This window comes from Ammospiza caudacuta, chromosome Z (genome assembly GCF_027887145.1).
Source record: "Ammospiza caudacuta isolate bAmmCau1 chromosome Z, bAmmCau1.pri, whole genome shotgun sequence".
Classification (NCBI taxonomy): Eukaryota; Metazoa; Chordata; class Aves; order Passeriformes; family Passerellidae; genus Ammospiza; species Ammospiza caudacuta.
In genome coordinates this window covers 22,219,719-22,233,465 of record NC_080632.1, presented here as the reverse complement: position 1 = coordinate 22,233,465, position 13,747 = coordinate 22,219,719, and the positions used below count along the sequence as shown (strand labels likewise).

The 13,747-nt window shown below is 38.2% G+C and overlaps 1 protein-coding gene across 1 annotated transcript in view; it reads right to left on the bottom strand.

Moving 5' to 3' along the window:
- The window catches only part of RNF38 (ring finger protein 38), a 106,505-nt gene that overhangs the window by 50,045 nt on the left and 42,713 nt on the right, over positions 1–13,747 (bottom strand). The window contains exon 2 of the mRNA XM_058823528.1: positions 1,990–2,060. Within this exon, the coding sequence (XP_058679511.1) occupies positions 1,990–2,060 (71 nt within the window). The remainder of the gene's footprint in view (positions 1–1,989; positions 2,061–13,747) is intronic.

Genomic DNA, 13,747 nt, shown 5'->3' with positions numbered 1-13,747 from the left:
CTATTTTAATCAAGGAATCAACTAGAATTTCCTACAAAATCCATGTCAGACAGCTTCACATATTCTTACAGAAAAATCAAAACCCTTACCAAATAAACCTGACACCTGAGGGAAAAACGTGTCTCTTAAAGAGAGCCAAAACCACATTCTTTCTGCTTTTTATACTGGCCCTACTTAACTAAAGTTTATAGTTGGAAGTTCTTTCTCAATTGGTGCAGAATCAGCCCTAAGGAGAAAGACTGTTTTCTTCCACCATCTCTAAATATGCAAAAAATAACATTTGGTCTAATTCCTCTATTAATATGGAGGCAGGTGGTGTGCCAAACAAACACTCTCCTGAAATTTATACCAGGCAAGCTGCCACACCCTTTCCTACTCCCCTGCCCCCAAACCAGTGAAGCAACTATCAAACAGATTTTCCATCAAGATTTAAACAAGCTTTAATTGCCTTGATGTGACATAAAACTCAGGAAAGGCAATCAGTGTAACACAAGAAATGGTATTCCATGTAATGACTCACAAAAGGAAAATGGTTAGGTTGGTGCACTAGGATGGCTCTGAAATGAAATTTCCCCCACCCCATTCCTCATCCAAGAATCTTCCAGTGCAGAGTATACAAGGCCCAAAAAACAAAGCAGTAAATACTGTTGAATATAGCTAACCAGATTATCAAGTGGAAATTTAAAATAATGTTAGCCATGCTCTAGATAGCATGTTTGATCAGTATCTGTAGGATGAACCAGTAACCAAATCTAGGGTGGTACCTAAAAATAAAATTAAACTAAAACACTAAACCATACCAAAAAAAAAAACCCAAAAACCAACCCAACAAGAAACAAATACACACACTCTAAATAAAAAAACAAACAAAATCCTGAACAAACAAACAAAAAAAATAAAACCAACAAAAACCACCCAAAAACCCACACAAACAAAAAAAATCCCTAAAACACCCACAAACAAAACAAAGAAACAAACAAAACACTCCCCATAAAACTAGAGCAAGGAAAGTGAGAGAGAAAAAAAAAGATAGTAAGGGAGTAGAACAGTAAAAGAAGCTCTTTCTGAAAACAACTCTAGCTCTACAATAAGCTGGAACAACTATATAATTAACTTCTTCCAGAGTTTCAAAGCACAATTATTAGTGTACTTATTAAGGCAGTGCCCCATAGGTTTTTTCATTTCCCAAGAAAAATTATTTAGAATTTGACCAATACCCACCACTTCCCAGACATGTCAAGCCAAGAAATTAGTTTACTATGAACGTGTCATACATGCCTACAGTGTAAGATACATTACATATTGAACTAAAGGTAATCAATTTGCAGTATTTACAGACAATAAAACTTAAGGTAAAACCATCAACATCCAGTCTCACAAGGAGTTCAATGTCAAAACTACTCTTTTCTGCATGCCACACTTACAGTAGTGATCCAAGTATCACTGAACATTTAATACACAGTACTCTACTGACCCCCAAGCAAACTAATCTGCAAATATGCCAGAAAGGGTTAGGGAAACACATGCACACTACTAGACAGGTTTCTATTTTGAAGATGCACGACAGAACAGAAGTCCTAACATGTAAAAGCTTCAATTCTCAATTCAAAAAGAGAAAAATACGGCTACTATGAAAAAAACAAAACAAAACAAAAATCTCTAATCTCTAAAGTCAGAAGAAACAAGACATACTACCTTATCTAGAAATTGGCAAAGCCATTGCCATTATTTATTAACTGAGGGTGTCAATATGGCAAAGAATACAAGCAAAAATAAAAATACAGTACTAAAGACAAATTTCTCATTAACTGTCTAAAAGATTGTCTGGAGAAAAATATGTATCTTACTATGATAGAGACAGTTCAAAAAGTAACTCTGAAAACTGACTGCTATATCTGCAAAACAATAATGTTTGTGTAGTAAAAGCAATATATAAAAACCCTGCAATGCATATTCATCTTGTGAATGAAACATTCACATAAATCTCACCTTGTCACTGTCATCAGTACAAATGTGATCTTGATGGATTGTGTGGCATTGAAACGCTGTACCAATACTACCTGGAAAACAAGGAGGGAAGGGAGAAAAAAAAATAACTAAAATGATAACCCAAATTCTGTGAACACTAAAAATAAAGGTAAATATAGCAAACTTTCTTTTCTCAAGATTTAGTTCTCAAGAAACAGCTAGGTTTGATAACAGAACAAGCATCAGAGACATTTTATAAGTGTGCCAATGTCTTCACATATATTTTTTAAGAATTTTAAACAGAATTAAATTACAGCTAGCTCATCAATCCAAAACAAACAGATGCACTAAAGTACATACAGGCATATAAAAATAAGGAGAAGCTATGCAATTCAAGTTCATATACTGTACTACCTGGTAACCACAAACCAGCAGCCTCATTCCAGCAATAAATTAAGACTAAAAGAGGAGAATTCCAAGGTCAAAGTTTTAATTGTGTACAATTTTCTTGTAGTGGAATTTCTGCCTGCTTAACGTTTCTATACAAGTTTCTTTAAGCCTAGGAACAAAAGGGACAGTACATCCCTACAAAGGCTTACTCCAGTCCTGAGACTTCTGTCCAAAGAATATATGCAAATATTTCACAAAGCTTCTTTCTGACTTACCACTTCAGAAAAAATATTATTTTGCAATAGGAGTCATTGTACTGGCTTGAACAACAGTAATGCATGATCATACTGTGTATTTTTTTGTAGGAAGAGAAGGCAAAGAAGAAATCACTATACAGTTGAAGTTTCAAGGTGAAAAGGGAAAAGAGAACTAGTTTTAAACTGTTCGAAATATGCAGTGCTCCCCTCCCACTTGATTTAGACGTAAGCAAACTGCAAGTGTTTCACTATACGCACTCCACGTGTTTTCTTGAACTGGAATCAGTTCAAGCTCAAAAGCAAAGCAAGCTACAAAACTTAAGAGAACACAGTATTAAAGGTAAAGCTTGATATCTTTCTGACCATTACACCAGAGGCAGAATTGATGTAAAATACAACCTTTTGAATTGGTCTAAAATAAGGAAATAGCCAACAAAAAATAGGTAAATTCAGCCAAATCACAAAAAATACACATAAACTTGTTTCAGGCATCCACACATGTGGATAATGAAAGGAATTTCAAGAGGTTAAATTCCTAAGACTTACTCTCTAACAAATTAAAATTCATAAATATGGACCTTGCATTACAGGCTATATTTTTTACAGACAGGCTTTTCACAAACCGTGATCGCATGCGCCATCATGATGATACGCTGACTTTGTTCTAGCTATAACAGATACCAGCAGAAGCAACATAGCTCCAGTAGCAGAGCTTCCAGTTAGTTAATGCAACATAATACACCAGGGCAGCTCATCAGTTTTCATGATGCTATACCTTAAATTCTAACAATATTCACATTACCAAAAAAAAATTCTAGCTTGGGTTTTATCTACATATTTCAGTCAAACTCAACTATTTTGCAGTTAGCAGAGAACCTGCTAACCAACCGATCTGTTCTGCAGTTAGCAGAGAATATGTCAATGTTTTCCTTTAAATAGCTTTTTTTTTCTCTTAAGGATTTTCATGGCCTTTATGACATATTTGTTTCATTTGCAGTCAACTAATACCCTACAGTACAATAACAAGATATAAGACAATCCCTAACTGCGAGAAGTGAAGGCATTACACACATCCTGGCTGCTTTGCACCAGTGAGCTGGCTGACTTCACCAACAGCCTCACCAAAAGCTGCCTTTGGAAAAGGGTTTACATCAAAGATAGCATTGATAGTACAGTCCCTTGAATGGGCCAGCAGAGGTAACAGATCTGAAGACACTGACACAGCAGACTACCACCTAAAGGCTCTGCTTCATGACAGTGCAATCTATAATGTTGAGTTCAATGGTCAGGAAAGTCCTGTAGGACTTCTCTGATCTTAAAAATATTTTTTACATTTATACGCATAAAATATAAAAGCAGTTTTTAATAACTGAGTTATGTTTTTAAAGCATTGTCTTTCTGTCTGATTGCACTGAGACAAACCTGAAGACAGGTTAATCACATTTCACCTACCTGCAAGGAAGATCACAGTCAGAATCTCAAAAGATGACCTCAGCAGCTCTCTAGTCTGTGCCAAAGACTTTTCAATTGTTGTTTAACCGTTAGAGATGCCCAAGGACTGAAAGGAACAAAAGCCAATTTGCATTGCACCGACTGCAGGGAGTAAATACAAACTCCGTTAAACTGCGTTCATATCCACAAATTGACAGGAATTTCAGACCAACTCAAGACCAACTGCAGTCCAGGGCTAGCTTACCCTAGGGCTACTACAATCAAAGCTTTAATTCTGACTGAAGAATTATCTCTGCAAAGCTGACTGAGAGTGTGGAAAACGCCATCAAGACTCCTATGTAAGGAGCAGAACATAGCACACAGGCCTTCCCAAATGCACTTCCTTGATACTGTGTTCAGGAGATGCAACTGTGAGGTCTAATGCCCATCATTTTCTCAAACCTAATCCTAGTTTGAACTTCCTCTCTCCCACAAAGCAATTTCCATGCTGGCCAAGTAACAGGGCACTTTGTAACAGTCAGCTGGTTTTCTCAGACTCACAGCTTCCAATAACTGGGTGACAAAAGAGTACCCTCAATTTATGCTGAGACACCACCAAAACACAGCAGGCATACGTGAAACATCAGATCAGGCATCCCTTCACCATTACCAGTATCAGACAGGGTAGAGAGTAAAGCGCTTCAATTGATGCACTATATATATATATATATATATATATATATATGTAACCTCTTTAAACACAGTTGAATTCTTTTGCATACCCTTCTTCAAATAAAGTGAGATACCAGCTTAGTACTATGACTTGCCCTCCAGGAAAAATATCCATTCTTTTGGAACAGGCAAGAAAGAAAGACTGCTACACCTCCCAGTTACCATAGGAAAGGGGCTTTTTTTTTTTTTCTAAACTCCCACATTAAACTGAACAGCAAAAAGAATCTTCAGAATTTCATGGTTCTGTCTAACTTCTGCATTGTAATAAAGAGAATCAGTATCAGGTTTGAAGGGCCAGTGTCATGCTTGCCAATTTAAACCATCCAAACACACACAATGCTGGTCCAAGGGAAAAAGAGATGTGAATTCAAATCTTTTAATTCAGAAACTTCAGTGCTACTGGAAGTATCTCACTGCCTAAGTGAATGATGCTGATTAATAAATTCACTGACTCTCCAGCATCAGTCTCATAGGAAATACCTATACTATTAAACCTGCTTTATCTATAGAGGAAATCTCTTCAGTCTTACTAACTTGCATGAATCAGACAAGTTCTGGGCTAAGTGTTTGATTTGCAGACTAGAGTTTGGAAAGTAGGAAATGCATGGAAACAAAGTCTGAATTGGATCAACCTTAGACTCTTAATTAACTGCTCCCTTTAAAAAACCTGTGAGTTGAATGGCGTATATCTGGCGAGGTACAGCCTTGGATGGTTAGTCTATTTGAAAAGATACAAGGAAGGGAGGTTAAGTTATTTGTGATCTTCCTCAACTTCCAACAAAATAATGCAAACCACTTCTGCAGATTATTATAATGTACTAGTCAACAATGTTCCTGTACCTGTGGCATATTATTTAGATTTTAGAAGCACCTTCTAAACCAGTTTGAACCTTTCAAACTGCAATGAAGAACTTACTTAATGGGGTAAACAGAATACTTTGCTGTTACAACAGAAAAGTTAGTGGTGAGTTCAATAAAAGATACAGTTACTGAGGTTGGTCAAGTAGGAACAAGGCTGCAAATTAAGTATATAATACTTTAAAACTTTTTTCTCTAAGTGTGCAAATCTGACCACAAAGAAGAAACACGATACATTTATGCTAGCTGCATAGAATTCATACTAGGATTGCCATTGTTCCCCTCTTCCTTCCACTCCTTCTTTTATAAACTCCAACAAATTGAAATTCCCATGGATTTTCATCCACTTTACCTTAAGTTGATGAAAGAATCTATTACACTGTAGGAAGAGCTAATATTTTCAGTTGCATGGTATGGGACACAACACTGATAATTTAAAGCAACTCCTCAGCATGGAGAATACCTATCTTAGGCGTTGTGATAAAACTCTGGAACACATTCTAGCCAGGAAGCAGCCTAAAGCCACTAAAGCAGAAAAAAAAAAGGTTAAATGCCTCCTGAACTTCTCTCCTTCCTTTTCTCCTGCTTCTTCTACTTGTCAAGAAATCCATGCTCTTGTCAAACTGCAACCAGCATAGGTTTGCTGGTGTTTTCTGAGTTCTGGTGTCCCCTTCCATATCCTGACCAAGTCAACCTTACTGATTTTCCCCACTGTAATTCTCAGCCAAGGAGTGCTGTCCTCAATTCCACACACCCAGTGAAAACTTAAGATATCTAGTAATCATCAGGAAGCATGGTAACACTCTGCAAGAAAAGCTCTCTCAGCTTTTCTTTTTTCTGCAGCTATCAGAGAAACACACAGCATGCTTACTAACCAGCAAGAAAATGGGATGAAAATGACAAAACTGAGAGTTCAAAACAAAATCTGGGCCTACATTAATTGCATATATATTAAGTGTATCTTCCAGTCAAACTTCTGACTGTATGACACCTCCAAGACACTTCTAGAGAAAAGGAGAGCAACCTAAAGGGTTCTTTGTATTTTAAAACCTTGAAGTCCGACAAACAACAATCTCAGAGCTTAAAAAAAGAACAGATAAATTTACTTTAGTACAGCAAAAAGCCTGAATATGAGGCAGGCCTCAGCTTCATAAACAAAACTCGTCTAAAAATCAGAACTGAAGAAAACTCATCTATAAATCAGAACTGAAGAAAGATCTTTTTACCTCAAGTTTCTGCTGTGTCTCTACAAGACAGCATAAACACTTTTACTTCAAGGAACATCTAATTTAAATTTACAGGTACAAACTGGACAGCTTACTCCAGGAACTGTCCACAAAATGGCCCTTATAGCAGCCATCTGAATATAACCCCATCCACATACCATTTACCTTAGTGTTGAAAATGTTATATTATTTGGAAGTAGGTATCAGTAGCTTGAATTGTTAGGATGCAAGCTGAACTTTATCTGAACTATAAGGCTATGTTGTGTAAGTCAAAGAGGTATTATAGTAAAACCTGGAGCTAAAAATCTGAACATTAATAATAGTTAGTAAAGAGAAACCCAGGGACTTAAATATAATTTTTAAATAAATAGTTAGAGTAGACAGCCCATAGATTGTGGTTTATTAACTGTAACAGCCATATTTCAACACGGACCATAAAACTGACAGAAACCCCCACCAAAACCAACCTAAGACCTAAGGTGTGAAGATGACCACAAGGCAACTACTTGGTAACAATGAACCGGCGAAGAGCAAGATCCCAGACCTTAATACTGCTATTTTTCCAGACTGTCACACAAGACATGCAATAAACTACCTAAGGGAGATGAGAACAAAACTCATCTAAATTTCTTTAACACTATGCTTGCGAACACATTTATAATAAGGGCCCCCTCACCTCATACAAGGAAGTACTGTGGCCTAGCAGTTGCCTTCTTCCTTCTCCACTAACTTTAGCAGCTACATGTTTTTTTAGGGAAGAATGAGGATAACTACACTTCAGATGGCCTGGTAACCCACAGAGTCAACCAGATGGTTTCATCCCCTCCACAGCAGTCTGGGACAAGGAGAGAGGCCACTGCTTTGGCAGCCACCCAACTTCATCTTGCAAGGTCTAAATTCTGAAAATATTTGCATATTTTTAAGGTAAACGCATACCTGCAAAAAAAAAGAGTCACTTTCACACGATTAAGTGTCTGAAGGATTCAAATCACCAGCAACTTGCTTACCCACATACCCTACAGCTCGAGTATCAAGTACATCAAAAGATTTCTTCCTGAACTAATAGTGCAGCATTACCGAATAACCAAAGACTCAATAACCATGAAGTATTCTAAAATTTGAGGTTTCATATCTTTACAGTGCACATAGAAAGGCAAGGAATGTTTTCCATAGGTTTATTGACAGTGCTTTGCTCTGGGGATCATTTTCTCCTGCTTATTCAAGGAGCTGTTCAGCAAGAAATCATCTGGTGAAAAAATTTACAGCATCAATAAACCTTCAGGAAATCAGCTTAATGTAGAAATATTACTACACCCATAAACACAGTACCAATATTTTACTGGTGCTCTTAACACTCAAAAGTCAAGACATGAACTGTACCTGAAGAGGCTACACAGCCAAGCATCAACAAAATGTTAGCAAGGTGTTAAGTCTGCTTCCCAGTAGAAGGTCACAATTGGAGAAAAATAACTACATAAATACAGCAAAAGTACTATTTGTGTCAGATAAGCTAATTTGACGATTCCCTATCTGTTACGTTTGTATACTCCTATTTCTGATGAACTAAGTTCATAAAAATCACACTGTTTCCAGCTGTCTCGTGCAAGTGTCAAACATGAAAGACTGACAATAAATCAGGACCAGGAAATCATTTAAAAACTTTGCAACCAAAAAACCTGCATCAGATGACAGTTCAAGTCCACTGAGAAAATTCACTGCTCATTCATTAGGGTACAAACTAATTTCAAAGAATCATAGAGCCATTTGGATTTTAAGGAACCTTTAAATACCATCTAGTCTAGCTATCATTAGACCAGGTTGCTCAAAACACTGTTCAACCTGCCTTTAATACTTTCTGTGATGGAATTTCTATAACTTCTCCACAAAATCCACACAGACAACCAGCTCCAGTGTTTCTCCACACTCATTGTTAACTTTCTTCCTTCTATCCTCCATATATTCCGAAATCTACCCTCTTTCCATTTAAAACCACAAAGACCACAGAGCTGGATGCAGTACAATAGATGGGGGTCTCAACAGAGTGCAGCAGAAGGAGTAGAATCATCTCTCTTGACCTGCTGGCCATGCTTCTCTTCCAACAGCTGAGGACATGGTTCTAAACCATGACTTGTAAACACACACTGCTGGCTCATGTGAATGTTGCTCCACCAGTACACCCACAGTCTTTCTTTGCAGGGCTGCATTCAGTCAATTCATTCACCAGTCTCCATGGGAATGGGGAATCACACTCACCCAGGGTCAGGACCTTGCATTTGGTCTTGTTAAACCCTCTGAGGTTCACATGGCTCAATGCTGTCTAGTGATGGATGGCATCCCTTTCATCAAGCCTATCAACTGCACCACTCAGCATGGTGTCATCCACAAACTTGCTGAGGCTCTGCTCAATTATTTTATGCAATTGATTAAGGTATCAAAATGTACTTGTCCCAGTAGAGACCCCCAAGAGACACCAGTCATTACTGGTTTCCACATGGATACTGTTGACTGTTGTAAGTTCTCTGTGCTGTCTAGGTGGCCTGGAAAGGCCCAGGGATGGCCTTGAAGAGCCCGGCGCTTCAAAGGACGAGGAGAGACTTCTGATCTTGTCTCGGTCTCGGTGTTTATTAATTGTTTATCTAAAAGATTTTCTTTCAGCCCGACAGAGGTCTGCACAGCAAGTCAGCCATGGGCACACTCTGCAACCCCCCGGGCGGTCACTTATCTTTATACCCGAAGTTACGTGTACAATATTTATAATTTTTCCCCAATACCTTCTACCCTTATTAACCGGTGCACTTTTAGTAATAACCAATCCCAAAGTGCCACCATCACCACAGAAGATGGAGGCCAAGAAGAAGAAGAAGAAGAAGGACAGGACATGCCCCAATTCCTCCATCTTACTTCTTTAGACCCCCCTGTACCAAAATCCTAAACCCTGTGTTTTACACTCTAATTAACTTATCCCTTCACCATTCACCCAGTGAATTCCTCCCAGTCCTCATACAGGTGTCGTCTCCTGTGTAGGATCAAAGCCCTGCCACCAGACACTTCTGGCAACATTCCAGGACTCCCGGGCCCCCCAAGGGTGTTCTCGGCCACTCTGCACCTCCATCCTGGGGTGCTGAGATCCCACAGACTGTAACTCTGGGACACGGCCAGCCAACCTATCTCTTACCCATCACACAGTACATTCATCAGATCCTACTCCCTCCAAATCAGCAACAAGAACACTGTGTGGGACCATACTGTAGGCTTTGCAGAAGTCCAGGGAGATATCTGTAGCTCTTCCCTGGTCTACTTACACAGTCATGATTCCATCATAGAAGGCTGTGAGATTAGTCAGGCATGATTTGCCCTAGGTGAAGCCCTGCTGTCTCCAGGCACCTCCATGTCTTCCTTATGATTTGACATAGCTACCAGCAGCATCTGTTCTGATATTGCTGGGCACAGAGGTGAGGTTCACTGGTCAGTAATTTCAGGGCCCTTTTTTTAACCCTTTTAAAAAGGGTGTGTCCAAAAGAAAGCCTGAAGTGCCTACGGGATTAATGATTTTAGGTACATGAATCTCAACCATCTCAACTGCTCTAAGGACATACAAAAATAACACCTAATATATAAGCCAACTTTTGTGTGGGAAAGGGAACCATTTTCCAAAAACTGACTTAGTCCCACAATCAGTACATGTTTCTTAAGGGGTAATCTACCTGTACACTCTGCAGATTATTCCATGCTGCTGCAGACAAGATGTACAGATTCAGAAGAGATTCCTCCCATGGACATGGCATTCAGGTACTTGAACCAACTGAACAACACCAGTTCCTCCCCCTCTAAGCTCTCATTCTCTTTAGATCTTCTCTCATGACAAAATCATTCTGAGGTGATTTTCTGAAGAACTGACATAAATTTAAGTTTCAACTTGAAATATATGACATTTGCAGCTAAAGCACAAAAACACACTTCCTCTTAATTGCTGTACTGCAGGACTCTTACAATACCCACCTAACAAAGAATACTTGAGATACAAAGCTTGATGCTTTAAAACACAGAGATTAAAGACAAGCAATGTTTTATTTTCCATTCTATTCTCCCCTGTGTACAGTAAGATTCACAGCTCTGGAGTTATCTCTGAGACATAACAAAAACAATTAATAGTTCATTAACAAGTTAAAAGGAAACGCCCTTTCTGCATTAAAATCCTGCAAGAGAAGGACACTATTGCTAAGAAACTCTGAACAACATCTCCAGTTTGTGGTGCCGGTCTCTGTGGCTGCTTTGCTTAGTAGCTAGTCACAGTTTCCTTGCTGTTCCCTGAAGGCTGTTTCATTAGGATTGCTTCTGTGCAAGTGTAGTCTAGTAAAGGATGCTTACAGCCTTCAATGCACAGTTACTGCCATTCCAGAGAGAACGGTAACATTCATTTATAGACAAAGAGTGTAGTGAAACTCATCACAGAAAATAGTACTGAAGGACCAAAATATAGCAGTGCCTTTTCATAAGGAGCCTCTCCTCAAGGACATTCAGTATCTACTTAGAAAGAAGGAAACTTTTTGCCTCTTCTTGTTGTGTTTCAAAAGGAGGCAAACAGCAGTACCATAAGCCCAAAAGGCATCCAAACAGTTACTATAAAGCCTATGTAAACAGCTAGAAAAAGAGATAAAACAGGTATTTCAATAACTCAAGGCTGACTTTTATTGAAAGTAAATCAACTGTAGAACAAAGAATAAAACTGGCAAGCCACAAAGCATTTTAAAAAGATAAAATCTTTTAATCTTGTCCTGGAATTCAGTTTTCATCAACCACTGTGTGGGAGCTGAAGCAAGAGATGCAAATAACAGGCACAACTACACTACATTAAAGGCCCAGTATAAGCATAAAAGATCACACAGATATCCTCTATACTGTTCTATTTCCATCTTTATAGGATTTTGAATTACTGGTTTTGAAGATTCAGTTGTCTTGAATTTCTGTGCCTCCTGAATCGTAGTTATTTTTCACAAGCTACCTGAAATTTCAAGCATTTGTTCTTCTCTATCTGTAACTACATTATTAAACGGATTTTCTTGAAATCAATCTTCTCTTGAGAATTTCATTTAGTCTCTAAAAAATAAAAAACTGCTTACAAAAACTTTCTGGATGCAGTCAATAAAGGGCTTTCTATAGCTTACATTTATTGTTACCAACATAAACCAGCCATCATTACCACAAAAAAACTAAACAGGCATAGAAGCATAATATTAACTCTGAACCTTGCTACCCCCTGCCTGTTTCTTGATGGTATCACTTATGAAATTTAGCATTAATCTGCAGAAAGGCTGTGGTAGTTGTTTGGTTGGAGTTTTCAGTTTTGATCAGGTTTTCCTAATAACAGCCTTAAAGCTCCCATCCAGCCTACCCTGGAGAAGCGAATGCTTCAGTGGTAAAAATAACGTTGGTACCAATTCTTGTAGTCTTTGACACAGATAGGAAAGAACAATGTCAGTGTAATCCCAGAAACAAAGTTTTAAATGCACCTCAATTATTTATTCTTTTGTCTTTTTTTTCACTGTATATTCAATCTAACCATAAAGCGAAGGGTAATAAAGAGGTATTTCCTACTTAGGAACTGAATTTGCAAATATCTGTTTGAAACAGAATTAATTCTGAAAGCATGGTTAAAGGTGCATGATCGAGCAACCTCTAGGAAATTGTTTCAAACAACACAGAGCCAAGCTCCCTCCAAAGACAGCTTATTTAATGAAATGTGAAAACTTCAACACAATCAAAACTGGTCTAAGAGAGAATCCAGAGAAGTGAGAGTTTAACAGTGCTCTGTTACTGTGTATGAGCTCTCCACATCCCTCACCTCCCTGCAGCCCATTAAGTGCTTACAACTGCAACTTACATTAGTAATCAGTAAGGAATTACTTGCCCCAACAAAATGAAAAAGTTAATTTACATTTGACAGGCCATGAAATAACTTTCTCTCTTCCTGTCTTTCTTGGTTTTGCTCCAATTAGTAAGCATTTGTCTCAGTCTTGTTTCAAAGAAAACTATGTTAACAATCAACACTTTATGTCTTTTTCTCATACATGCAGACTATAAGGCCATCAGAAGCCTGAGACACCACACCAACTTCTCAAAAAACTAATAGAAAATATTTAGTAATATTTCTGTCCCCTGAACAAAGCAAGCTATGACAATAACATAGAAGATACTTTGGAGGAAAAGACCAGAAGGTCAACAGAACTCCTCTTTTAACCTAGCGCTGCTTGTGGTAAATTATAATAGGGATTTTTTTCCAGGCAACTTTCTCCGGGCAAAAACAGACAGAACAAGAGGACACAGTCTCAAGCTGCGCCAAGGGAGATACAGGGTAGAATTAAGGAGGAAGTTTTTCACAGAAAGAGTGGTCAAATGCTGGAATCATCTGCCCAGGGAGGTGGTGGAGTCACCATCCCTCGAAGAGTTTAAAAAAAGACTGGATGTGGCACTTGGTGCCATGATCTAGTTGAGGTGTTAGAACATGGGTTGGACTCAATGATCTTAAAGGTCTCTTCCAACGTAGAAATTCTGTGATCCTGTGTTTTCAATCCCACAATATCACAGTTTTCCTCCCTTTCTGAATGCGTCCTGTCTCAAGCTGACAAGGCTTTTCTGAAGATAGAAACATTCTGAGGAACCTCAACTTGGTTTATCACAAGCAGCAGCATCATTATCATCAATAAGAAAAAGCTTCTGAGAAAATAAGAATAAAATTTGATATTTACATATCATCAAATGATTAATGTTTCTCTGAAAAAGCAGATTCTAAGTCTTTGGAGTAACATTCAGTAAGTAAATTACATTAAGCTTTACAGAATAACAATTCTGTGCTAATTCTGTCATGGGGAACTCTTTGCAACTTGT